The sequence below is a fragment of the Fusarium oxysporum genome, chromosome 4 (genome assembly GCF_000149955.1).
Source record: "Fusarium oxysporum f. sp. lycopersici 4287 chromosome 4, whole genome shotgun sequence".
Classification (NCBI taxonomy): Eukaryota; Fungi; Ascomycota; class Sordariomycetes; order Hypocreales; family Nectriaceae; genus Fusarium; species Fusarium oxysporum.
The window spans coordinates 2,554,294-2,576,307 of NC_030989.1; the positions used below are offsets into that span (position 1 = coordinate 2,554,294).

The 22,014-nt window shown below is 47.9% G+C and overlaps 10 protein-coding genes and 1 non-coding gene across 11 annotated transcripts; 6 read left to right on the forward strand and 5 right to left on the reverse strand.

Moving 5' to 3' along the window:
* On the reverse strand, positions 1 to 1,690 carry FOXG_03771 (endoglucanase). The gene has a single exon (XM_018381621.1). It carries the CDS (start codon positions 1,646 to 1,648, stop codon positions 530 to 532), a length of 1,119 nt encoding a protein of 372 aa, XP_018238163.1. The 5' UTR covers positions 1,649 to 1,690; the 3' UTR covers positions 1 to 529.
* Positions 1,691 to 3,306: 1,616 nt separating this feature from the next.
* On the reverse strand, positions 3,307 to 4,081 carry FOXG_03772 (uncharacterized protein; the record flags this gene model as incomplete). Its single annotated transcript, XM_018381622.1, has 2 exons — positions 3,307 to 3,431; positions 3,481 to 4,081. The coding sequence occupies 2 exons, from the start codon at positions 4,079 to 4,081 to the stop codon at positions 3,307 to 3,309; spliced, it is 726 nt and encodes a 241-aa protein (XP_018238164.1).
* A 430-nt stretch (positions 4,082 to 4,511) lies between these two features.
* FOXG_03773 (uncharacterized protein) lies at positions 4,512 to 6,216 on the reverse strand (the record flags this gene model as incomplete). Its single annotated transcript, XM_018381623.1, has 3 exons — positions 4,512 to 5,872; positions 5,921 to 6,047; positions 6,097 to 6,216. 3 exons carry the CDS (start codon positions 6,214 to 6,216, stop codon positions 4,512 to 4,514), a joined length of 1,608 nt encoding a protein of 535 aa, XP_018238165.1.
* Positions 6,217 to 7,036: 820 nt separating this feature from the next.
* FOXG_18654 lies at positions 7,037 to 7,147 on the forward strand. Its single transcript has one exon. It is a non-coding gene; the product is annotated as a tRNA-Val (tRNA).
* A 1,863-nt stretch (positions 7,148 to 9,010) lies between these two features.
* Positions 9,011 to 10,881, forward strand: FOXG_03774 (uncharacterized protein; the record flags this gene model as incomplete). The annotated part of the gene is made up of 5 exons (XM_018381624.1): positions 9,011 to 9,059; positions 9,115 to 9,183; positions 9,231 to 9,337; positions 9,402 to 9,997; positions 10,047 to 10,881. The coding sequence occupies 5 exons, from the start codon at positions 9,011 to 9,013 to the stop codon at positions 10,879 to 10,881; spliced, it is 1,656 nt and encodes a 551-aa protein (XP_018238166.1).
* A 572-nt stretch (positions 10,882 to 11,453) lies between these two features.
* Positions 11,454 to 11,702, forward strand: FOXG_18655 (uncharacterized protein; the record flags this gene model as incomplete). The annotated part of the gene is made up of 1 exon (XM_018398793.1): positions 11,454 to 11,702. One exon carries the CDS (start codon positions 11,454 to 11,456, stop codon positions 11,700 to 11,702), a length of 249 nt encoding a protein of 82 aa, XP_018238167.1.
* A 1,754-nt stretch (positions 11,703 to 13,456) lies between these two features.
* Positions 13,457 to 17,426, forward strand: FOXG_03775 (uncharacterized protein). Its single transcript, XM_018381625.1, has 7 exons — positions 13,457 to 13,605; positions 13,782 to 13,831; positions 13,889 to 14,553; positions 14,601 to 14,797; positions 14,845 to 15,057; positions 15,109 to 17,007; positions 17,063 to 17,426. The coding sequence occupies exons 1-6, from the start codon at positions 13,481 to 13,483 to the stop codon at positions 15,425 to 15,427; spliced, it is 1,569 nt and encodes a 522-aa protein (XP_018238168.1). The 5' UTR covers positions 13,457 to 13,480; the 3' UTR covers positions 15,428 to 17,007; positions 17,063 to 17,426.
* FOXG_03776 (sarcosine oxidase) lies at positions 15,547 to 16,815 on the reverse strand (the record flags this gene model as incomplete). The annotated part of the gene is made up of 1 exon (XM_018381626.1): positions 15,547 to 16,815. One exon carries the CDS (start codon positions 16,813 to 16,815, stop codon positions 15,547 to 15,549), a length of 1,269 nt encoding a protein of 422 aa, XP_018238169.1.
* A 107-nt stretch (positions 17,427 to 17,533) lies between the features above and the next one.
* Positions 17,534 to 18,007, forward strand: FOXG_03777 (uncharacterized protein; the record flags this gene model as incomplete). Its single annotated transcript, XM_018381627.1, has 1 exon — positions 17,534 to 18,007. One exon carries the CDS (start codon positions 17,534 to 17,536, stop codon positions 18,005 to 18,007), a length of 474 nt encoding a protein of 157 aa, XP_018238170.1.
* An 868-nt stretch (positions 18,008 to 18,875) lies between these two features.
* FOXG_03778 (uncharacterized protein) lies at positions 18,876 to 21,148 on the forward strand. Its single transcript, XM_018381628.1, has 5 exons — positions 18,876 to 19,192; positions 19,244 to 19,724; positions 19,772 to 20,827; positions 20,879 to 20,977; positions 21,029 to 21,148. Exons 1-5 carry the CDS (start codon positions 18,946 to 18,948, stop codon positions 21,069 to 21,071), a joined length of 1,926 nt encoding a protein of 641 aa, XP_018238171.1. The 5' UTR covers positions 18,876 to 18,945; the 3' UTR covers positions 21,072 to 21,148.
* Positions 21,149 to 21,271: 123 nt separating this feature from the next.
* Positions 21,272 to 21,980, reverse strand: FOXG_03779 (uncharacterized protein; the record flags this gene model as incomplete). Its single annotated transcript, XM_018381629.1, has 3 exons — positions 21,494 to 21,980; positions 21,370 to 21,441; positions 21,272 to 21,318 (listed from the first exon to the last, which is right to left on the reverse strand). The coding sequence occupies exons 1-3, from the start codon at positions 21,792 to 21,794 to the stop codon at positions 21,272 to 21,274; spliced, it is 420 nt and encodes a 139-aa protein (XP_018238172.1). The 5' UTR covers positions 21,795 to 21,980.
* Positions 21,981 to 22,014: the final 34 nt, after the last annotated feature.

Below are 22,014 nucleotides of genomic sequence, written 5' to 3' on the forward strand. Positions count from 1 at the left end.
GAATCATGATCTGATGCTGCCGGTACTGCCGGAGGATTCTTAAATTCGTCACAATTCTTCCAAAATTATCATACAGTAGGGTAAAGGTTCTATGACCTTTTCAACTTTAGGGTAATTCCCAAGGTGCACTATAATGAAGCCTTCGAACGGCTCTTGTTCATTCACGAATCACGTCGCGCTTCGAAATCGAGCCAGTAAGAAAAAAGATCATTACATAACGTTAAAGCTGAAGTTGAGATTCCACACAAAAAAGGTTTGGCTACCGTACCAAAGGAAGTCATGTAATTCGGTAGCGCCTGTGGGGTCAAGCTGACTACCAGATTGATGCTTGGTAATTGGTCAACTGGGAATGAGGCGGCTTTAAAGCCTCGTCCTACAGACTGAAGTGGATAGCCCCGGTCTCTTAGCCAATGAAAGCTGCAGGAGTCTTGCATCAGGCATCCACAGGCGCTACCGAACTTCATCAAAATGTGCGACAACTTCAATGAAGGAATCGAGTCTCCTGCAATCCGGCACGTAGACATTCTAATCAAAGACATTGCGAGTAATAGGGATTGAGAACCTTACAGCTTGACCCCCACTGACAAACTGTCGGGCCTGTGTAGTCCTTTCCTCCACATTGGCTGTACTTGGGAAGACCTCCTGTTGCAGGACCACAGATGATATCGTCGTCTTCTGTGGGCTGTGGCGTGTCCTTCGTTGTGCTGGACGAAGAAGACCGGTTTGTTGTTGAAGTCTTGAGTGTTGTGTCTCCTCCAACAGCGGTGCTGGTCGATGTAGAGCTTCCTTTCGATGTTGACGAAGATGATTTACTGCTCGTGCTAGCTTGGGTCTGTCCTGGCACAGTTGCACTTGATGTTGCAGTTGCGGCGACAACACGCTGAGAGACTGTAGAAGGGAGACCAGGCACCAGTGTAGGACCAGGGATCTTATAGGACAAAGGTGTCGTGTAGAGGTTGAAGAGAATACCAGGATCGTTGGCCTTGTAAAGCTGAGTACCCTTGACGCCATCTGGAGCCAAGTCTCCGTCACCAGTGACTTTGAGGTTGAAGCATTGAGGGTAGTTTTGCGCTCCGTTCGGCTGACCAGAGCCGTGAAGAGCAATAATCTCGTGGCGGAGGACATAGTTGCCCGGAGCCAGTGCTTCTGGAATCTGAAGTGTCCAAGAGAAGCTAGTGGCAATAAGGACATCTGACGCCCACTTCCCACTGTGCATCGACATATCAATGAGACCTTCTTGACCAATTTTGAAGAACTCAAGATCGTTCTTGTCAACAGTCTCACAGTCTCCAGGACATCTTGCGAGATAATCAATGATAGGACCTTTATGACTTTCCGGCCAGGTGCTCCATTGAAGAGTGATCTTGTCGCCTGGTTCAACTGTTACATGACCCTTGCCAGGTCGGGCAGCCTTGTGGCAGATGATATCGGGGTCTGCGAAGGAGTTGGGCTCAACATAGCCATTATCAGTGGCACCGTTGGTCCAACCGACGACAGGAGGATGATTGGGATTCCAGCTCATCTCCGGGGCAGAGTAGCCGCGAAAAGCAACGCCGTTTGTTACAAGCCAGTCTACATGGCCGTGGGCGACGACTTGCACGACTGAAGATGCGAATATGAAGAGTGGATATGTCTTGAGTGGGGCCATTGTAAAGCTGAAACTGGCAAGCAGTAACTGAGATCTGAAAAGGAAGGAACTTGTGTAATATTGCTTCTCTGGATTTAGAAGACCTCTTTCAAATTTTATATATATTCTGTCGTTCTGCTCGCCAAGTGACCCTGGAATGGCTGTCTTGAATGCCAGATGGTCTAGACCGGACGTGTCAGCGCCACCACGTTCTACAGGGACATTCCCGGATGTGGACAGCTTAAAGCCTCAAATGCCAATGTCTCAAGGACAGACGGAAAACTCGCGTGATCATGTGTTTCAATATCTTGATATTGTGCTGCAGTGGCTTATCGAGGACGCCATGTCTCGACTTTCATGAAAACACAAGTGTGTCTTGCAAGCCGTCTCTCAATATTGAATCATGGGACGTGCAGTTCGTCGTTAAAACGACTCGGGATATTCCACAACACCGTGGAACACAGTCGAACGTTACAATAGCATCTCTGCTTCGAACAGCTGTTGCTAAGCCACAATAACATGATGGAAACAGCAGCTAAACCAAAGAACAGACCCCAGGAATATTTCAGCCCAGATGTCGATCGATCGGATCTTATCTGCCCAACATCCTGTTTCTGTCTCCACTAGCCGGTATCACAATCCTTTTAAGGCACATGGTTAAATCTAAGCTTAAGCCACCATGTGCAACATATTTGACTCCAACTGAAACGTTCCATCGGCCCTGAATCTCTTCGCTAGAGCTGTACCTGGTATCGTGGCGCTGTTAAAGTATGAGATTGAGCGGGAGACTTCTGCGCTATGAACACCGGATGGAGCTTGGGCCTACCTTGTTGAAATATGCCTTATGCGCTCAGCTTCAAGCTGAGGAATGATGGGTGGACGAGACATTTGGTGAATGGCATTGTAAGTGACAATTTTCTTGTGAGGTTACGAATTGCCAAAAGCGTCTTGCCCAGCCATAATGCGCTTGTAAAAATCCTCCCTTGATCCCCAGGGTTTTGATCTGACCATTCACCACATTCCAAACCCTAACAAGCACTCCCTATGAAGCCCCTCACAAAAGGCTTCCAGGACCCAACAGGCATGCATCTTCCCCCTGTATATCCCCTCTAGTCACCAACAAACGCCACTCAGCCAGCATCTTAAGTCGCAAACGGGAGCGTTCGGCCGCACCCGTCCAAGACATGCGCCCGTTGTTCAAACATTTCGATTCAATATCATAGAAATTCCATTCTAGACTGGGTCACAAATGTTGTCCTTCCTCGGTAAATCTCTTGGCGAGGGCCAGATGTCTTAGACCTCCAGCGAAGCCATTGGAATGTACTGGCTAAGATATGTGACGGCAAGCTTTCGCTAACTTTAATGATAACCTTATCTATATTCTTGTTTGTTTCAAATGTGACAGGAACAAACTATTACTTTGAGTTTGGTGGATACGGTTATTAAAGGCCAAATCGGTGCTGTTGGATGCACCTTCCTAGATGCGATGCGACGTCGAACTTAAAGAATGCGTAAGGCTCTCCGTGGTGTGCTCTGATGTTTGGTAAGTGGTTTGTTAGAAGTCCCAAACGTCCCTAAACCCCTGGCTTAGACATTTGTGACACTTTGGTATTGGGATTCAGGACAGAACTGAGCTTGGCTTACATCATAATTTAACCTCTATTGTTATTCATGATAGCTTAAGATGAACCTAGAATAATCTTATCTGCCATCTCACTCAGAGTATCCGACATGACATCCATCTCCCCAAAGATATCCACACAAGGCTCTTTCTCTAACACAGAGCAATACGCAGCTTTGAATCCTTAGAACGAACATTAGCAACAGCAAGTAAGCAACAGTAATTCACTCACCTGCTAGCTTCGCAGCTGATACATCCCACATATGGGCCGCGGCGAACCAAAGCTCCTTTGCTCCCTTCAACTCCTCAAAGGTCGAAGCATATGCCTTGAGATCCGGCTTACCCACGCCAAACGAGTCGCAAGAAATCAGGTGCTCCTTTGGAAACTCGATGCCCGCCTTATCAAAGTACCCAAGCACTCTGTCAAAGTCCCCAGCTGTCAGACCACGCACCGTGAATCCCGCTGCTCGAAGCTTATCAAAACATTCTTTGAGATCAGGTCTTGGCTCGAGTTCCATGTAGCCATGCGTAATCTTCTCGATATCAGCCCCACTTGCGAAGGAGCGTGGCTCTTGGATACCGGCGAGCCAGAGCATGCGATAAAAGAGGGATGCGAACAGCTTATCGAATGCGACGTATCGATTAGTTATTGAAAGATACGTATATTCCCTCTCTCCAGCCTCGATCCAGAGGTTCACAAGAAGACTGGGCTTTACATTCTCGGCCAGCAGTCTTTCACCGAGTTGCTTTTCGACTGCTTCGGTAAGCTTGTCGTATGAGACGCAGGTCCCAACGATGTCGAAGACGACGTACTTTCCGTTGTTGGGCGACATGTTGGCGTCGGGACAATGATGTAGATTGGCTGGTGGAGGTTGAGGGCGAAGAATGAGTATCTGTAATCACAATCATAAATAGGCCTCTCTGGGTTGACTCACAACCCCTCACTCAGTCTAATGATGTAACCTAAAAGCATCTTAGATTCTCCGTAATCGGGTACTGGTATCCGAAAGTTGGAGTTGATAGATAGTCGGATGCGTATCCGTTGACTCATGCGGGGGAACGGGTCAAGGAACCGAGATGCATCAGAGCGAACAATAGCCATGTCATTGTTTCTGTAGCTCACAAACAAATAATTCTGTACCGCTCCTTATCCCGTAATGAATCCTTGTAAAACAGAATCTGTCGTACATATGATCCCAAGTAATGCCTCACAATGCCTTCCTTGCTTACTCCATCCTAAGCCAGACACATCATGCTAACACATCACGCCCAGTGTCGAGTTGTACAGTAATGGCAACGCAGAACTAGCGTGCTGCCGTGGTCTTCCACGTACGTCCCAAAATCGGCACCGCAATGACGGCACTCATCCCACTCATCCATTGCCTGGATCAACGCATTCATCTTGTTGGTGATCTCCCATTTTCTGTCACTCTCATTGTTCCTCTCAGTTCTTACCATCTTTAGTTCCCTCTTGATCTCGTCTCGTTCTTTAACGAGCGCCGATATTTCACTTCTCTGGGACCCAATAGTTTCGTGTATTCTGTCTCGTTCGCTCAAGGACATGCCTGTCTTGCTTTGTCTTTCCGATTCAAGGTTTCTCTTGGCTTGAGTGAGTTCTTGCACTAGAGTTGCTGAGCGCTTCCTTTCTGTCTCAAGGGCTTGCGACGCTTGAGCGAGTCTCGCGGTCAAGTCTGTTGTCACCTTCTGCTCGTCTTTGAGAGCATTTCGAACATCGTCTCGTGCAAATTCCGTGATGCTGACCCTGCTACGTCTTTCAAGCTCGAGAGACTTCTTCAGGTCGTCGTTCTCTTGAGTCAGAATGGACGATTTTGTCTTCTCCTTATCCCATCTGGCTTTGAGCAAGCCACTCTCGGATCTTGTGACTCTCAGTTCTCGTTGAAGTGTCTCGAGTATTTTTTCGTTTTCTTCTGCTTTTACTTCCGCTGAAGATTTCTTGTTCTTTGCATCACTCATGACTTGTTCAGCATGATCCCTTGCAGTGGACACTTTCGCCGCAATATCTCGGAATTCTTTATTCTCGGCTGCAACATTTGACATCTCATTCCGCAACAGGTCTCGCTCAGCGGTAAGAGTTGCGACGATCTGCCAGAGTTCTTCCTTTTTGACTGAAACAGCCGAAAACTGGTCGCGGAGTTCGTCTCGCTCACAGGACACTGCTGTTACTTGTTGTTTGAGGGAAGAGACCTCGATGCGGAGGGCCTCAAGCTTGGTGGAGCTTTCGTCCTGGGTCGTCGGAGCCGGTGTGGGTTTGGGTTGATCTCCGCTTTGCTGAAGAATATCATCTTGGTCTCGGAACTTGGGATGGAAGCTTCTTAGCATTGTTGCATGGTCGAAGCCGTTTGAAGTGGTGAGAGAATGCAAGTGCCCTCTCGCAAGAGTAACAAGCAACCTTTGTAGCTTATCGTCCTTTGACTTCAAAACAACGGCGACAGTGAAAAGGAAAGCCGAATCGAACCATTTCCCTCCGAATACCTTCTGGATGTTGTCCCTAGCAAGCTCGCATAGCTTGGGAACACCATAGTGGGTGCCGATGGCACAGATTTGAAGATGGCAGGTTAATTCATCGCGCATGAAACGATCCGGAGCCGCCGGTGCACCTCCAACTGATAATGGTTAGCTTTTGCTATGAACGATCATGTCCAACTCCATACCTGCTTGCAGCACACTTGGGAAGTTCCTTCGGTCAACTTCATAGCAACCAGACTTGAAGAATTCAACCATACAGTTGACTGTGTCCAGAGAGAACTCTTTCACGGTGACAACCGGATTTTGAGATATCTACAAAGCGTCAGTTCCTTTTCAGAGCATGAGCTGCGGGATATCATACTTTCTGGGCGGCATCGAGAGAAGCTGCGAGCTTTGGAGACTGCGCTCGCGCGATTGATTGAGGAATACTAAACGCGAATCCCTGACAGAGAAATGTCAGAGACAAAGGTGCTGCTCCCATGGTTGCAAACATTTGCCGTCACGCGGCTGCAGTCGTATGGGAGAATGACGAAGATGAGATGCAGAAGTTGCAGGTGATGAGAAAACAAAGCGTTCTTAGAGAAAGGAGAAATTGTTTTGGTGATAAAAGAGTTGAAGTGGGGCTGAGGCAGCGAGGTCAGGAGGGAGGCAGGCGGCAGGCACATAACTGTTGGCACTGGCAGCACCTTTCCCTGCTTGATGATAGAGCCCCCGAAATTGTTATCACCTGATAGCGCTCAAGGTTCACTGAGATTGAGGTGTTCCTCACTATTTGGATTGGAGAAACAGGTCATGAAAAACCATTAGCTTCAGTATAGTAACTTGCTCCACCTACACTTGAATGCTGATTCTACGTATTTCATAGGAAGACCCGCCTCTTATGAACAAGCTGGGTTTCTCAACCTTTCCGGAGCTACCTCTAGTTACAATAAATTGTAATGCCATATCAGAAAACTCCTTTCAGGTCAGAATACGCAGAGCTAGTACTTGGTGACTATATGCTAGTAAGGCATAGGGCATATAGAGAGACAGAAGGAAATTGCCGAGTCGCATTACAAACCTAGGTACAGAATATCTATATCAGCCACGAGTCACTACTATCTGCCTAAATGCCACGTTTCCGTCATAAGATCTGTGCTTGTTGACATGATATATGTGTTTTTATATCACCGAGGGGATACCCGTGTTTCAACTCATGTCCGACCCCCCAGCTACTCGAAGTATTGGCTGTACCCGATACTAGGTATATATGCCTATGATACATATTAAAGATTAAGTGAATTAGCATCAAAAAAAGACAATGCCGGGTGGTGTAGTGGTACATACCACCCCATTCACGGTGCCTTGCTTGAGGACCGTTCTGTAATTGTTACGAGGGGGTGGTGTCGCAGGTTCGAATCCTGCCCCGGCAATACTCTATTTTTAATCTTTAGGTTTTATTTTTGTTTTTATCTTATTTATGTCTCTCGAGGTGGGCTGGAGTCTAGATCCACTGCAAGTGTAGTAATACGGGTATCACATTCCATGACGATTAAGTCAGCTCGTTTCAACAACATGGTGTGAAACTTATTCACCTCTCACTTCAATGGCTCTATCTGTCGTTGTATAGCGGTCATTTGGTACCTGAGAAGCTTCCACTAGCGTTGGGTCCGGTGGGATATTGAAGAGACATTGTTCACTGCTAAGGGTTCAAGGACCGTTGTCGTGTGGGTAACTGACACTCCGACCACAAGAAAGCGGCGAGGCTATTTCAAGGGGCATCAAGGCATCGTCGACTGGCTGTGCTAGTGCTCGTCGGGTTCACTGGCTAAGCCCAGGATGAGGATGTTGTGGGCGGGCGTTCGGAGTCTTCACGACCTGTGGCTTGTCGGAAGAACATTCTCGTCAACCTTAGTTACGCCGACCTCGTAGATTAGGTGTTTATAGTAGGTGGGAACAATAGGCCAAGAAAAGAGTCATTTCTATTACTCGTAGAGGCTGTTTGGGATTTCTTCATATTAGACACTACCCTGTATATACCCTTCACGTCGATCAGAAAAGCTAAACAAGCTCGCTCTAATTATCCGAAGCCTAAGAATAGTATTATGAAATAAACAATCTCAGCGATTATCTATGCGTTTCCAGGCAAAAATCACCATCCAGTCGTATTACAAACCTCAATATAAAACATGACGGCCACAACGTGCTGATATCTCGCCCGCCTTATCACGTTTCAGCCTCAATGCAGAGATCTCTCCTTTCCTCTGGACGTAGTACGGAGATATTCTAACAAGAGCCTCTTTTATGCTTAACCAATACTGAGAGCCTCGTGTTTGAAGTCGAGAACTATCTGGTAGGTCCCAACACCAATGACGTAGCACAGGAGTCAAGTTGATCAAAGATCTACGCTTATTGAGACGTCCCACGCGTCCAGATATCGCCGAGATGATATCCGTGTTTCAGCTTATGCCCGATTCCCCGCACGGATATCTTGTTTAGCCGCGCGTTTGGGAATAGCACCTATTTACTGAAAGATGGTCAAACACCGATTTCGAGAGGTGTGGTGTACAATATATTACAGAAATATGCTTTAAAATGCTTGGATGGCGCTGAGGCTAGAGCTAGAGCTAGATGGAGTTGACCCAGTTGGGTGCATGCATGACATTTCAGACCCGCCACAGCTACTGTCCAAGTGCGGCGGTATTTTATGCTTATTTTAACCATCAACTCTCCTTCCCCAAGTCGCCGGAGCAAAGCTCCTCAAAACATTCTCTGAGGCAATGGCTCTTACCTTTAATTACGATCGCTGACATTTCTCCCTGTCGATCCCCAACGCCAAGCTAATCCCTCGACAATAGCATTCTGCCAAGAGTTTCGCCCAAATCCCAACTGCCCAATCGAGAACGAAGCAGACAAAGCAGATGAGACGTGAAATCGCACAATGCATCATTGAAGTGAGTCTTTTTTTAGCCTTACTCTTTATTCTTCCAGCCTCACTCTTTTTTTAGCTATAGAGATATCGTTTCATGGCGGTTTAGAGCTACTAGCTTCGGCGGCCAGCCTGATTGTCGGCCAGGGAAGCCCTAAATCTGGGATGAAGTTGTTAAAAGGTGCACGGATGCCGTTCTGGGGGATGGGATATTTAGCTTGCTTCGTTCCATTCTAATTTCCTTTCTTAATTTGCAGGCTGGACCTCTATTGTGTTATCTTCTGTTATTTTCCCTATTTTATTTCCTCTCTTGTTCCTTTTTCTTTTTCGCCATCTTCGATTTTTGGGGTACAGTGGTTCTGTCAAGATGCCTGTCCTTAACCTCTCTGAGCTGAACATTGTTCTCGGCGTCTTGGGTTAGTACTTGGTGGACATTCATCTATCGCCAAGGCATCTGTTGACAGTTTACAGGCGCTTTCATGATCCTTTACGGCATCATCTCTGTCAAGATCAAGCAGGCTTGGTATCTTGGCGAGGCACGTTAGTATTTCCATTCCTTCAACCACTTCAGTGGCTGACTTGAAAAGTCCCCGCCGTCTTCTTTGGAGTCATTCTCGGACCTATAGCAGCAAAGTTCATCGAGAGCGAGAAATGGGGCTCCGCTGAGCCAGGACAGACCAGCGCCATCACCCTGGTATGTCTTCCACCTCAAATCACCATCAAGCTATGCACGAACGATAACTTATGTTGAACGATAGGGCATCGCTCGAGTAATGATTGGAGTACAGCTCGTGATCGCAGGCTATCAACTCCCTGCCAAATATGGACTCACACGATGGAAAGAGATGGCTCTCTGCCTGCTCCCCATTATGACCGTCATGTGGCTTTGTACAACAGCCTGTATTATGGTAACCATCCCCAACTTGACCCTCCTTGCCGCCCTCGTCATCGGCTCCTGTGTCACCTGCACCGATCCCATTCTATCGCAGGCCATTGCAAAGGGACCCTTTGCCGATAAATATGTGGCTCGCCCATTGCGAGAAGTCATCTCCGCCGAGGCTGGTGCTAATGATGGCTTTGGCTTTCCCTTCCTTATGCTCGCGACATACTTGATCCAGCACGCCGAGAACCCTCCTGCTGCAGCTAAAGCTGTCGCCAAAGGGGTGAGTGGAGTTGAGGCGGGGCATGCGTTGATGGCACGCGCTGGTGAGGTTGGGCGTCTCGGTGGCGGCGTAGGAGTGGCCATGGCGAACTGGTTTGTTGAGACCTGGCTGTATACCATTGTATTGTCTATCGCATATGGTGCTGTCCTTGGGTACGGATCTTGCAAGGGTGTCAAATTTGCACTCAAGTCGTAAGTATTGCACGATTGTTCTTTGGCATCCAAATCTGACGCTTGACAGTAAATGGATCGACGAAGAATCTTATGTTCTTTTCCCGACCGCCCTTGGTCTTTTCACTGTTGGAACCTGTGGAGCCCTTGGTACTGATGACCTCTTGGCCTGCTTCGTTACAGGTATGGCTTTGAATTGGGACGGCAACTATCTTCGCGAGACTGAGCGTCGTCACGATGAAGTCAACTCATGTGTCGATGTACTACTCAACTTTGGGGGATTCATGTACATTGGTGCTATTCTACCTTGGGGGGACTTCCATGATCCCGCTGGTACTGGCATCACCTGGGGCCGTCTTATTGGACTTGGTCTCCTCATCCTTGTCTTCCGCCGTCTGCCTGCCATTTTCGCCTTCTACAAGCTCATGCCCGACGTCTGCACCAACTGGAAGGAAGCTCTATTCATGGGATACTTCGGGCCCATCGGTGCTGGCGCTGTCTTCTACGTTGAGCATGCTAGACATCTGTTTCCCCACGACGGTGAAGGCGATGAAGAGGAGACAAACCTCGTTCGTGCGATGGGCCCCGTTGTCTACTGGCTTGTTCTCTTCTCCATCATCGTCCATGGGCTTTCTATCCCAGCTCTCAATATCTTCTACCATTACACTGGAAAGGCACCAATTCGGGATGATGCTGTTGAACTGAGACGCATCTCTGTGCGAGTCGCGACTCCTCCAAATGCTATTGCAGGAGACAAGGATACTTTTATTGCGTACAACCGCTTCAGTCGTCATGTTGACCCTAGTGCAGTTCATCTGCCATCCAGAAAATCTCTTGATAATCATGACCTCTCGGACAATGAGGATCTTGGCAAGGGGCAGAAGCACGGCATCGCGTTTGTTTAAGCATGTAATGGTATTGGTGATTTACAAAGTCCTTCTTTATGTATGTTCTGATTTTTGGAAAAATGTTAATCTCTCTGTCATGTTAAACATGATGCCACTCGTTAAAATATCTGATGGTCATCTTTCCGGCCAACCTTGCCCAGGACTGTTCCGTGATTTGTCATCTATCACTTTTCTCTTGAAATTCACTGAGCGGAATTCTCTGGAATTAGGTGTATCGTAATGAGAAAGCGAGATTGCTCCTCATGAGTATCACGACGAGCGCGGGATCGTGACCTTGGCTCCTAGTCCAAAGACAAGTCGCATCAGGCTTTGTGGCAATGGCGAAGGCACTAGTTGATGGCAAAGATCTCGCAAATCGCAAGTAATAGCAGGAATCTGGGCAAGAAGAAGTAAAGACCAACTTGACACCATCAGGTTTGCTGGACTTCGGCCTGACCTCTCCCCCCACGAAATTTAATCAGGCTGACGGCCCGTGTAACATCTCGATTGTATTCAGCCGCAAGGGAGCGAGAACAAGGCAAATGGTCAGAAACCAATGATGGACCCTTCTCACGCAATCCACTTGTTTCATGCCGCCAGGTCTGGACTCATATCCAGCTAGACGGGGAGTTCAAAAGAAGGTGTGCCTGCGAAGACACCAACTTGCCACCGAGCTGAACAAACTATCGAACGCCATCCGTTGGGACGGGGAGTTCGAGGCTGTCACGGACCGTCGCGGTGGGTCAACGGCCTCTCGCTGGTGGAGGCCTCTTCCGATCACGACATTTAAGCTAAGCGTTGCGAATTGGCTTTGGCTTGGCCTTGGCAAGGATGGCTAGCGTTGGTGGGAGAGGCGCGACGGGATGTGGCCTCGATCCGTAGCTGCTGGTGAAAGCTATCTGATCATGGTCTTGATCTTGAGCCAGTCACTTAGCTTCAACGCCATTCATAGTCGTCTTTTGCGCGGTAAACTACGGCTGAGAGCCATTATGGCTCAATGGTTGCCGTTTTACAGATTCATCCAACGTTCAACATGATCTACCACGACGTCAACCGCCGCGTAACCCGGTAAGATAAACTTCTCACACTCGGACGGTCGCCGATTAAGGGACATTTCTCATCCAGATCACCTCAATTTCCTGCAAGATTTCGTCTGTGGGGGTAAGCACGCATTAGTCGGTGATAAACTTCATCAGCCAAGCTAGAAAAACCATGTTCTAGTGGTAAGAATTTGAGGCTGGAATTGCGACATCCGAAGCGACAAGGGCCAAAAGGAGGAAAACATGCTCGGATTATCGGTGCGGAGTCAATGAATGTCATCCCGCGTATGCATGCTCGGTCAGACAAGAGGCTTGGTCTCGTGTTCAAGGAAGAAGCAATTCTGCTGCCAAGTCGGCGAGCATGTCTTGTCGTGCTTGTCGTTGGTCATCGCGTACTGTCCAAGGTCTCAGCATGGGGGTGATCTCTGCTCATTTAAGCTTATCGTCTCATCAGGACAAGAATTCCGTCATTCGGAACTCGTGGAATTGGATGGTTGGACCGATGATTCCGACGCTAAGAGAATGATTTCAAGGGTTGGTTGGGCTGGACGCGGTACCCACAGAATAAGGCTTGGATTAAAGCTCATGAGCTAATTCTTAAGCTTATTTGAGTTACATTCATGTGATTGAATGTCCCGGGAAAGAAGATGCGCTTCTCTCTTGCCGCATTTCTCATGTTACCAACGGCTTTTGTAAGCCGTTTGTAGAATTCGACGTTATTAAACCCCCCGCTCAGAGTGTTTGTTGTCATATCCCTTGGCATTCCTACGCCAAGCGCGCCGAGCGAAAAGTTTCGGGAGCTATGGCGGGGAGTTGATCTGGGCTACTGTGATAAAGTTCGACACCATGCAGACGCCTCACCGGGGAGATGGTGGTAACCCAGGATGATGATTGGACTCTCGTTGATTCGGTGAGTCATTTATTTTGCTTGTAACCCCCACAAGGTGGTGAAATTGGTGGTAATTGAGATAAGCCAAGATGTCTTGGGTCGGTTCGAGGACGGGGAGTTCCAAAGGTTGCAAGGATGGGATGTTGATCTTCGACACGACGAGACCATCTTGGACCGTGGTTATGGTTCGTTAGTGTCGCCACTGTCATTTTTCTTTTTCTTGTGTCACTTTATTGAATTCGAGCCCCGCTATTATGTTGTGAAGAGATTCAAGTGCTCTGAAAGCCTGATGCCTAGAGGATCGTAATGCTTGGTACTTTTGTGAATTCAGATGATATTGATAAAATAAATAATCTTCTTTAGGTAAAGAAACCCAAGTTTATAAAGAACTATATGAATATTTTCTTTAATTTATCATCTCTTATAAATTCTTCCCTAAATTTATTAAATAATTCTAAGATTCTCCTCATCAAAGACCTGCCATTTCATCTGCCACATCGGAGACGCGCAGCCCCGGCACTTGGGGTATTGCGTGCTCACTTGGCTTCAACGCCAAGACCATCGAGACCGAGACCAATTCTGGCCCTTTTTCTCTTGGCAAAGGCTTGAGATGATAGAAAAGGGCGACATCAGAACCCTTTTTTCGTCCCCGATGCAGGCTTCATCAGCATCTTTACCGACCTCGAAAATGGGTAAACTTGACACAGTTTCATCAAAGTCCCACTCGGACTTCCCTCAGCCCAGAGAGGATGAGGAATCTCTAACTCTTCGAACGGACTGGTCCGTGGAGGAAGAAAGAAGAGCTAAGCGCAAGTATGTTACACCTTGTTTTCCTGTTGCCTTGCTTTGGAGGCATAGCAGTCTACCATCAAATACAGTCTCGTATTTGCTGTGCGGCGACCCCGCTGCCCCAGGCGTACTGTTGCGGCTTGAACTCTTTCTATAGTTGTCACTATGGTGCCTTTATCTAAGGACTAACCGTTATGCAGGCTGGACCTTATTATCATGCCGCTCTTGACCCTCGGGTTCTTCTGCCTTCGTACGACCCCACCGACAATGACATCGTCATCCAACGACTCAGTGCTAACTTGACCAGAGCTCGATCGAGGTAACATCGCCAACGCCCTGACTGATAACTTCATGGAAGACGTCGGCGTCACCCAAAACCAATTCAATGTCGGCCAACAGATGCTCTCCCTTGGCATCGTCCTCTTCGAAATCCCCTCTAACATGATCCTCTACCGAGTCGGCCCCGGCAAGTGGCTCACCCTCCAACTATTCCTCTTTGGCACAGTCAGCACCTTCCAAGCCTTCCAAAACAACTACGGATCCTTCGTCGCAACGCGATTCCTTCTCGGTATCACCGAATCTGGATTCATCCCTGGCGGACTTTGGACCTTGTCAACGTGGTACACACGTAAGGAAACAGCTAAGCGTGTCATGTTCTTTTACTTTGGAAACCAGTTCGGTCAAGCTTCTAGTAAACTCTTGGCGTATGGTATTCTTCACATGCGTGGTGTTGGAGACAAGGCTGGCTGGTTCTGGCTTTTTGTCCTTATGGGTGCCTTCACTGTTCTGAGCGGTGTTGTTTTGGGCTGCTGCTTGCCTGACTCTTTCAAGAATCCTCGAAGCACGTTCCTGCCCAACGTTAAGATCTTCAATGAGAGAGAATTGCACATTCTCCAGACTCGCGTTCTTCTTGATGACCCTATGAAGGGAAAGAAGAAGAAGAAGATCGGTCTCGGTGCTTTCAAGAAGGCTGTAAGAGCATCACCTCCATTTACGAAGAGAGTAACTAACATCAACAGTTCTCCAACTGGCGTCTCTGGGTCCATGTCATCATCACACTCTCGAACAACGGCCCTCAGCGCGCCTTCGATACATACTCACCTTCCATCGTCAAGAGCTTCGGCTTCGAAGGTCTCACTAGTAATGCCCTCGCCTCTGTTGGTCTCTTCCTCCAGATCCCTGTTTCATGGTCCTTCAGCTACGTTTCCGATCGATTGTGAGTCATTTTCCGCCAGGGAGTAGTCACTGCTAACACCTCTATAGTAATAAGAGACCAGAGACTGTCATCGCGGGTTTGAGTATGCACTTGTTGGGTTACGTGTTCAACCGTATCTTCACGGAGCTGGGACGTAGAGGAGTCAGCTATTTTGGTGTTGTGTGGACTCAGACCTTTGGCACCTTTTCTCACCCTCTTAACATCGCTTGGATGTCTCTGGCCTGTGACGATTCAGAGGAACGAGCTCTTGCCATGGCCATGTAAGTCCTCCGCATCACAACAATCAAGGATTTTTACTAATAGACCTTTAGGGTCATCATGGGAGCCAATATTGCAGGTATTTATGGTGCCCAGATCTTCCGATCCGACGACAAGCCCAAATACCGCCGTGGCTTTACCATCAACATCGTTGTCCTCGCAATTGGTCTCGCGCTTGCGGTCCTTCGTTTCTTCGACGATAAGATCTGGCGCCGCTCCAAGGTTGCTGAGATCCAGCAACAGCTTGCGCGTGAAAACGGGGATGTGAGTGACGATAAGAGTGACGGTCAGGGAGACAACCACACGCCGACGCTGGGGCTCGAGAAGACATCCCCTGCGGAATTGAACCCTATCGCAAAGCCAACCCAGTGATTTAATTTACTGTTGCTATCTTTATGTTAAGTCTTAGATAAAGCTTTATAACTATCCCTAAATCTAGTTAAATAAATAGCTAGCTTTATATAAAAGTCTTAAGAACTCATCTTCATTCTCTAAACTTTACAAACTTGGCAAATTTTATACAACTCTACTTGAGAGCCTACAGTGATCCCTAAGCCGAACCCTGACTTAATAGTCTTATAAATAGAGTTATAGCGCGTCAACGACTTCTCTTCCAACTGCGCAAAGTCCTGTCCTCTAAATCTCTCGGGATCAAGAGCCTCCCTCGTCTTGCCATCCACTTCTTCTCCATCAATAATCCTTGTCAGAACCTTGGCTGTACCAGCAGCATGCGTAACCCATACTGCAACTGCCATGAACAATCCCTCGACCGACTCAACCTTTCCAGCAAGGGGCATATTGTCAGGCGTCATACTAAACACTCCGTTGAAATGATTCCCATCTTGGAACTCCCGAGCTGCTGCAGGAGGAAGTAACCCCGTAGCGAAATCAAGAGGTTGCTTGAACCAGTCAACCCACTCTCCCTTGGCTGTAGTGTCGGGTTTGTAGCCCATAGGTGCATGGTCGTAACTTCCGATGCCGAAGTTTGTACCGTGATCGCGGGCGTAGACGTGGTGTTCTATCCAACGGACGAAAGGAACCTTGTGGGGAAGTGGTTCGTGAGGTTGAGCATGCATGTAGGGATGACCAACGGGGATGACTGGGACAGGAAAGGGGAGGTTTGATGAGAGACCTTGGGCCCAGATTCCAGTCGTCATGATGACTTTATCAGCGGTGAGATGGCGCGATGCCTCATTCTCAATAACATCAATGCCTGTGACACTACCCTCCGAGATGGTGAGCTGCTTCACATCAGCTTCCACAAAGTTGACTCCATGCTTCTTCGCCTCTTGTTGATACCAAGTCGTTATTTTCACTGCATTCGCCGTCCCATCTTTCTCAAAGAAGACCGCCTGCCCTTCACCATCCTCATTGACCAATTCTGGGGCAAGCTGATGCGCCTCCTCAATGCTCAACATCCTAGCCTCAAGCCCAAGCTTCTTCGCATCCTCACACCTCGCCTTCAATCGTTGAATACCCTCACCTTGAAACGCAATCTCCAGACCGCCAACTCTGTCAAAACCACCAGGAATTTTGACATATTCCGAGACAGTGTCGATTGCAAGTTTGGTGAGGACTTCAGATTCGTTGAACTGGCCGATGAAGCCCGGTGCAATCCCTGATGAGCCGAGGAGGGAAGTGAAAGAACGGTCGATGAGGGTTATGGTTCGGGTCGTCGAAGATTGAGACAGGAAATAGGCGAGGGAAGAACCGACGATGCCGGCGCCGACGATGATGACTGATTCAGTTGGTTGAGACATCTTGAGGTGATGAGTATTTGGTTGCAAGAATTAATATTGGCCATATCCATAACTATATATCCTTTCGTTGAAGGCTTACACGCCCAGCACAAGTCAAGTCAGTCAAGACGCAAAGGGCGCATCGGGCGGTACCATCGCCCAATCAGATCTCCCAGACCGTTACTTTTCAACGACATGTTGACCCGCTATGCGGTATGGGGTTCCCTCCATTTTTCAAGCTAAGAACTCCACAAACTGAAGAGTAAAGGAATCAACGCGCCCTTGCAGCGGGGACCAAAGATTCTGGTACGATGGCTGCGGCGAGGCTCGCCTTGATTTTTGTATTCACGCAACTTCGCTAACACGGATGGGTCAGCAATGCCGAGGGCGGCGATGGTCTTGATAATGATTACCCGGGAGGTCTGGTGTCAGCAATAACACCTCGTTGGGTTCAATTAGATGCACGCAAATGCGAGAAGCGAGACGCGAGATCTGATGACGAGTCTTGTTGACATTGCTGAGTGAGATATTAGCTTCTTTGTCAGGGTCGCATCAGAATTAAGCTTATATCACGCCCGAATAGGCCATATGCATTAAAATTCAGTCTGGTGATACATCATCTTTGCCTGAAGATCACAGAAACGTTCTTCAGTATATAAGCATGCCTCTAAGCCCTATGTCTAGGTAAGCTCAAGTAACATTTCTGAACTTGATATCGTCGCATCAGATAACCGCAATCATGGCCTCTTCGCAGACCAAGGACATCAAATCAGCCATCGAGGCTACTGTAAAAAGCTATCTTGCATCTTTTATCGACGCTCGTACGCAGAACAACCCCTCTCTTGTCAACCGAAACGTCACATCCGACTGCGCACGTTCGATGCTTCCCTCCACCCTAGGCGGCGGTTTCACCATGACAAACGACGCATACCTTCACGTCTTCGCTGACGGTCTGAAAGTTGGCGGCATGCATAAAAACACTATCTCAGACTTGATTATTGATGTTGATGCCCGGAAGGCAGCTGTTACGACTGTTGCAGAGTTGGTGTTCAATAATGGGGAGGAGTTGAAGTTGGATTTCTCATGGTTCTTGCACTTTAACGAAGATGGTGATAAGATTTGCAAGATTGTTGAGTTTGTGGATAGTGATACATTTAAGGGAGTCAAAGGAAGAGAAGCAGAGATGAGTGGTGAGGCGCAGAAGAACGCATAGTCATCTTCGAAACAGAACTCTCAGAGCAGGTTTCTAGACTATTCCTTAGATAGTAGAGTAGATGCTCTTTCGTTCCGTAAATATTCAAGTCATTTATACCAATGAGCATCATTTGCCGACCATTACTTATAGAAACTTTAAATTTGCATATATGAAAAGCCAAATTTAGGGCAAGAGCAAAGGCAATGACAAATATGTTTAAGAGATGTATCTGACTCTAAGGCTTATGCTCATGACAGAGCCATTATCTGAGAGAAATATCTAGACGATAAACATCGATATCACCTTGGTTTTCGATCACTTATGAGCTTGAGCCAATTCTAGTTAAACCCAGGCTCATCTCGAGGTTGATGGACGCTCGGTCGATATGCCTAAGCTTTCGACACGAACAAATCGGGACTTTGGGATCCAATCATCTATTATAAGCTTCCCGTCTTGCAAAGCGTGCTCGGATCTTGTCAATATCCCGTTTGGTCTACCCGAAAAGCTTCAAAAGTCCCCGGGGTCGTCCCATGACGCGCCGTCATGACGCACTCTCGTTCAATACTCCATACACTTGAGACAACGGTACTTAACAGATAATGCTATTTTCTGGACCTTTAGAAGCACAGACGCCTCTACTTATAAATAAGGTCGAGCTGTGGACGGATATATCCGAATCGGCAGGTATATCTGCGAAATAAGGTTTACTGAAAACCATTTCTTGTTTCAGGTGAGAATTTTGGGATATTTGAAACCCTTCCAAGGAACTTTACTAGAGATCGTCGTTCGTAAAGATGGATCTATAATCTTAATTAACTTTCATAACAATTATGAGTTGGTATAACAGTAGCGCGATCTAGAAGGATCTGACGGTTATGCCATGCCTCAAGTTGTCACAAACCACAGTCTTTTCCTTCGTTCTTTTCGTCTCTATCACGCTCATTGTATCAATCAAAATGATTGCACTCTACTTTCTTCCTTTCGTTTTATGGGCTTGTCTGGGACAAGCCATATTGACCCCTCGCAAACCGTTCGACACGGCATTCTACGTTTTCAACGGAGCTTGGCCATGTTCCCAAGATCAGCTGAAAACAATTTCTGGGGCCATCGACGAGGCACATGATCTTTCCAAGGCAGCTATCAATGTCCTTTCGAAGCCTAGCTCCGAACAGTCGATCGCTTTCGAGTCTTGGTTTGGCTCAAGTATGTCTCCCTCCTGCACAACATGATAACCATTCTAACTACAGTTCGAAGGCAACGGAACTCCTGATAGAAGAGATATCATTCTCAAAAGACATTTTCAAGCCGTTTTGGAGAATCTGGTCCCATCCACTGCCGCCGCCCAATTTCGACTCTCGCACAGCCCGTTCCTGAATCCCCAGCAAGGCTCTACCATCACCGAGTCTTCTCTGGTCTACGCCTGTCCTCCCCCTTCCGAGCCAGTATGCGATGGCAATACGGTGGCAGCTGTTCAGAGTGCAACCGGTTCTAGAGCGGCGGTATTCGGGGCGACGCTTCTCGTGCTTTGCCCCGACTTCTTCGGAAACAAGCCTAACCTCGATAGTGCTGTTCAATTGTGGAAGACGGAGCATACCCTGGGCGACAATCTGTCGCGTGGCTTTGCACTCGTGCATGAAGTTCAGCATATGATCCAGGCAACCGAGTCAGAAGAGGAACGATGCGACGACTTGCAGGACCCGTTTGAGGATAACAAGGACTGTTATTCAGCTAGCTGGTGAGTCTGAAATGGAGGTTCTACAGCCTGTTGCTGATATAGTTTAGTTGCTTCCGGCTTTCCGATACCCAAAAGTTAAAGAACGCCCAAAACTACGCTATATACGCACTCGATGTATTGGCTTTCCCTGATACTGCAGGATCTCCGTCTTCGTCATGCAACCTGCCCCAGAAGCGCGAAGAAGTACCCTTCTTAAACTTCTTCAAGCGTCAAGCACAGCCACTACCAGAATCTGTGCCGCCTGCTCCTTTCCAGAACACTTCTGCTAGCTTCATTACCTTTCCAAAGACTAGCACGGAACCATTGTCCTCCGAGGTTCCTGTGACTCCTACCAGCAACGTTACTACACCAGGCGGGGTTCCTACAGAGCCGGTTACATCAGGTAGTCCTATTACCACTTCGTTCATCGAGACCGCGACCACGTCATCGGCAGCACCAACTACGACCGTCAGCGGTGGTGCCACAGTGGTAGTATCTGTTGGCGCAGTTGTTGTTGGCGGACCGGGAGGCGGATTCATCTCTGTTGGTGGAGCCTTGATCCCCGTTGCTGCCGGTGCTGTCGTAACGGCCAAACCTGAGGACGAACAGAAGCCAACAGACCCGGATGACAAGTCGAAAGAGCCTACGTCCACTCCAACCCCGACCTCAACCTCTACTGAGTCAGAGTCATGCAGCGTACCAACTACAACAGCGACGTATGGTTCAGAAGGAAATGCAGTTTGTAGGGATTTGTCTGGCATGAGTAATGAACAGCTTTTGCAACTCATCCCACAGTATGGCCAAGTCAGCTCTTCTGCTGAGCCTGCACCAACCTCTAGACCAGGCGCTTCTAATACTACCGCCATCATCTCTGGTACGCCTTCACCTTCGACTTTCTTGACGACACTAGCTCCCAAGCCAGAAGTTCCGACATCCACTGTAAACACTACCTCAATCCTGGTGACAATTCCAGCCCCCAATGGCTCAAGTACGCTGGTGACTGTACCAAGTATACAGACACCTGTTCCCTTTATCGGTGATACCACCAACTGTAACCTAACAGACAATGCGGTGCCCGAATGTCAGAACTTGGTCAACGGGAAGAGGGCTTGCCTCTACTCTCAGTAAGTGGAGGTTCGACTTTGAAATACCTCTGTTACTAACTCCACTGTTAGGCCCAAGGGCTTTTTGTGCGTTGCAGACTGCCCTGCAGGGGATCCTTGCCCGCAAACTTGCCAGACAATGAATTACAAGGGTGGCTATTGCAGCAATGGGTTTGTTTTTCCCACAGATGAGGAAGCATTGGTGACTAACATGGATTTTAGAACTCCCTCATGCGTGTGTTCTAATGACGATCCTACTTCTTGATCTTCTTCGTGATAGAATTCAGAATTTTCAAGGAGAGCAAACTATGAATCCTTATGAGCATTCTGGCTCAATCGAGCAAGCTTAAGCAAAGTTTGAGATAGGCTATGTGAATAAATCTTTTTAAATTCTTATAATATGATATAAATCTCTGACAGGGCTTAAAATCTGCCCTATAACCCTCGTCTGAAGAGTTTGACACTTTAATCCTCACTGGGCACAATCTCAACAGTCGCACCTGGTTCGGAATCTAGGTAAAAAGTGATTAGCAACGGTTATTCCTGGGTTCAGGAAGACGTACTATCTGAGGTATAGCAGAGAAGTTGCTTGTTAAGGACAGCCAAGGGGCGGCCTTCCTCGTCAACAGGGTTACCTATACACCCACGTTAGAAATGTCAATCAATCTAGAGCACACTATCACCAACATGCAAACCTGAGCTGAGGCCCATTATCCCCTTCCTTGAGATAGACAGGGTAGAGCTCCTCTGCCTGGCCCCTTCTGAACCAAAAAACAGCCAAGGAAGGCGTTCTGGTACCAGGGACCTGGCCTTCAAGCTTGCTGCAGCCCATGGCCCAGTCACCGCTTATGAGGCGGTTTTCATTAAGCTCAAAGGTAGCTGGTTTCTCTCCAACTTGAGCGGGGCGGATCTCATCGCGGTCATTCTCTGGCTTGGTTACGTGTTGGCCGTTGACGACGATGATGAAGTGCTTTGGAAGGGAAGACATTTTGAAAAGTAGTAGACTTGTGAAGCTGAAATAGTGTTGATAGTCTTGTTGATGAAACTTTTTTATGCGTTGATGAGACTGACTGAAGATGAAGGACGGGAGTGTGATGATATTTGTACTTCTCACAGGTCCTCCACGTGATGAAGCAGTTGACCTCTTCAATGTGATACTGGGTATTCGCAGAGCCGCAGTAATCCTGTAGCACCAATCCACCAGCCAC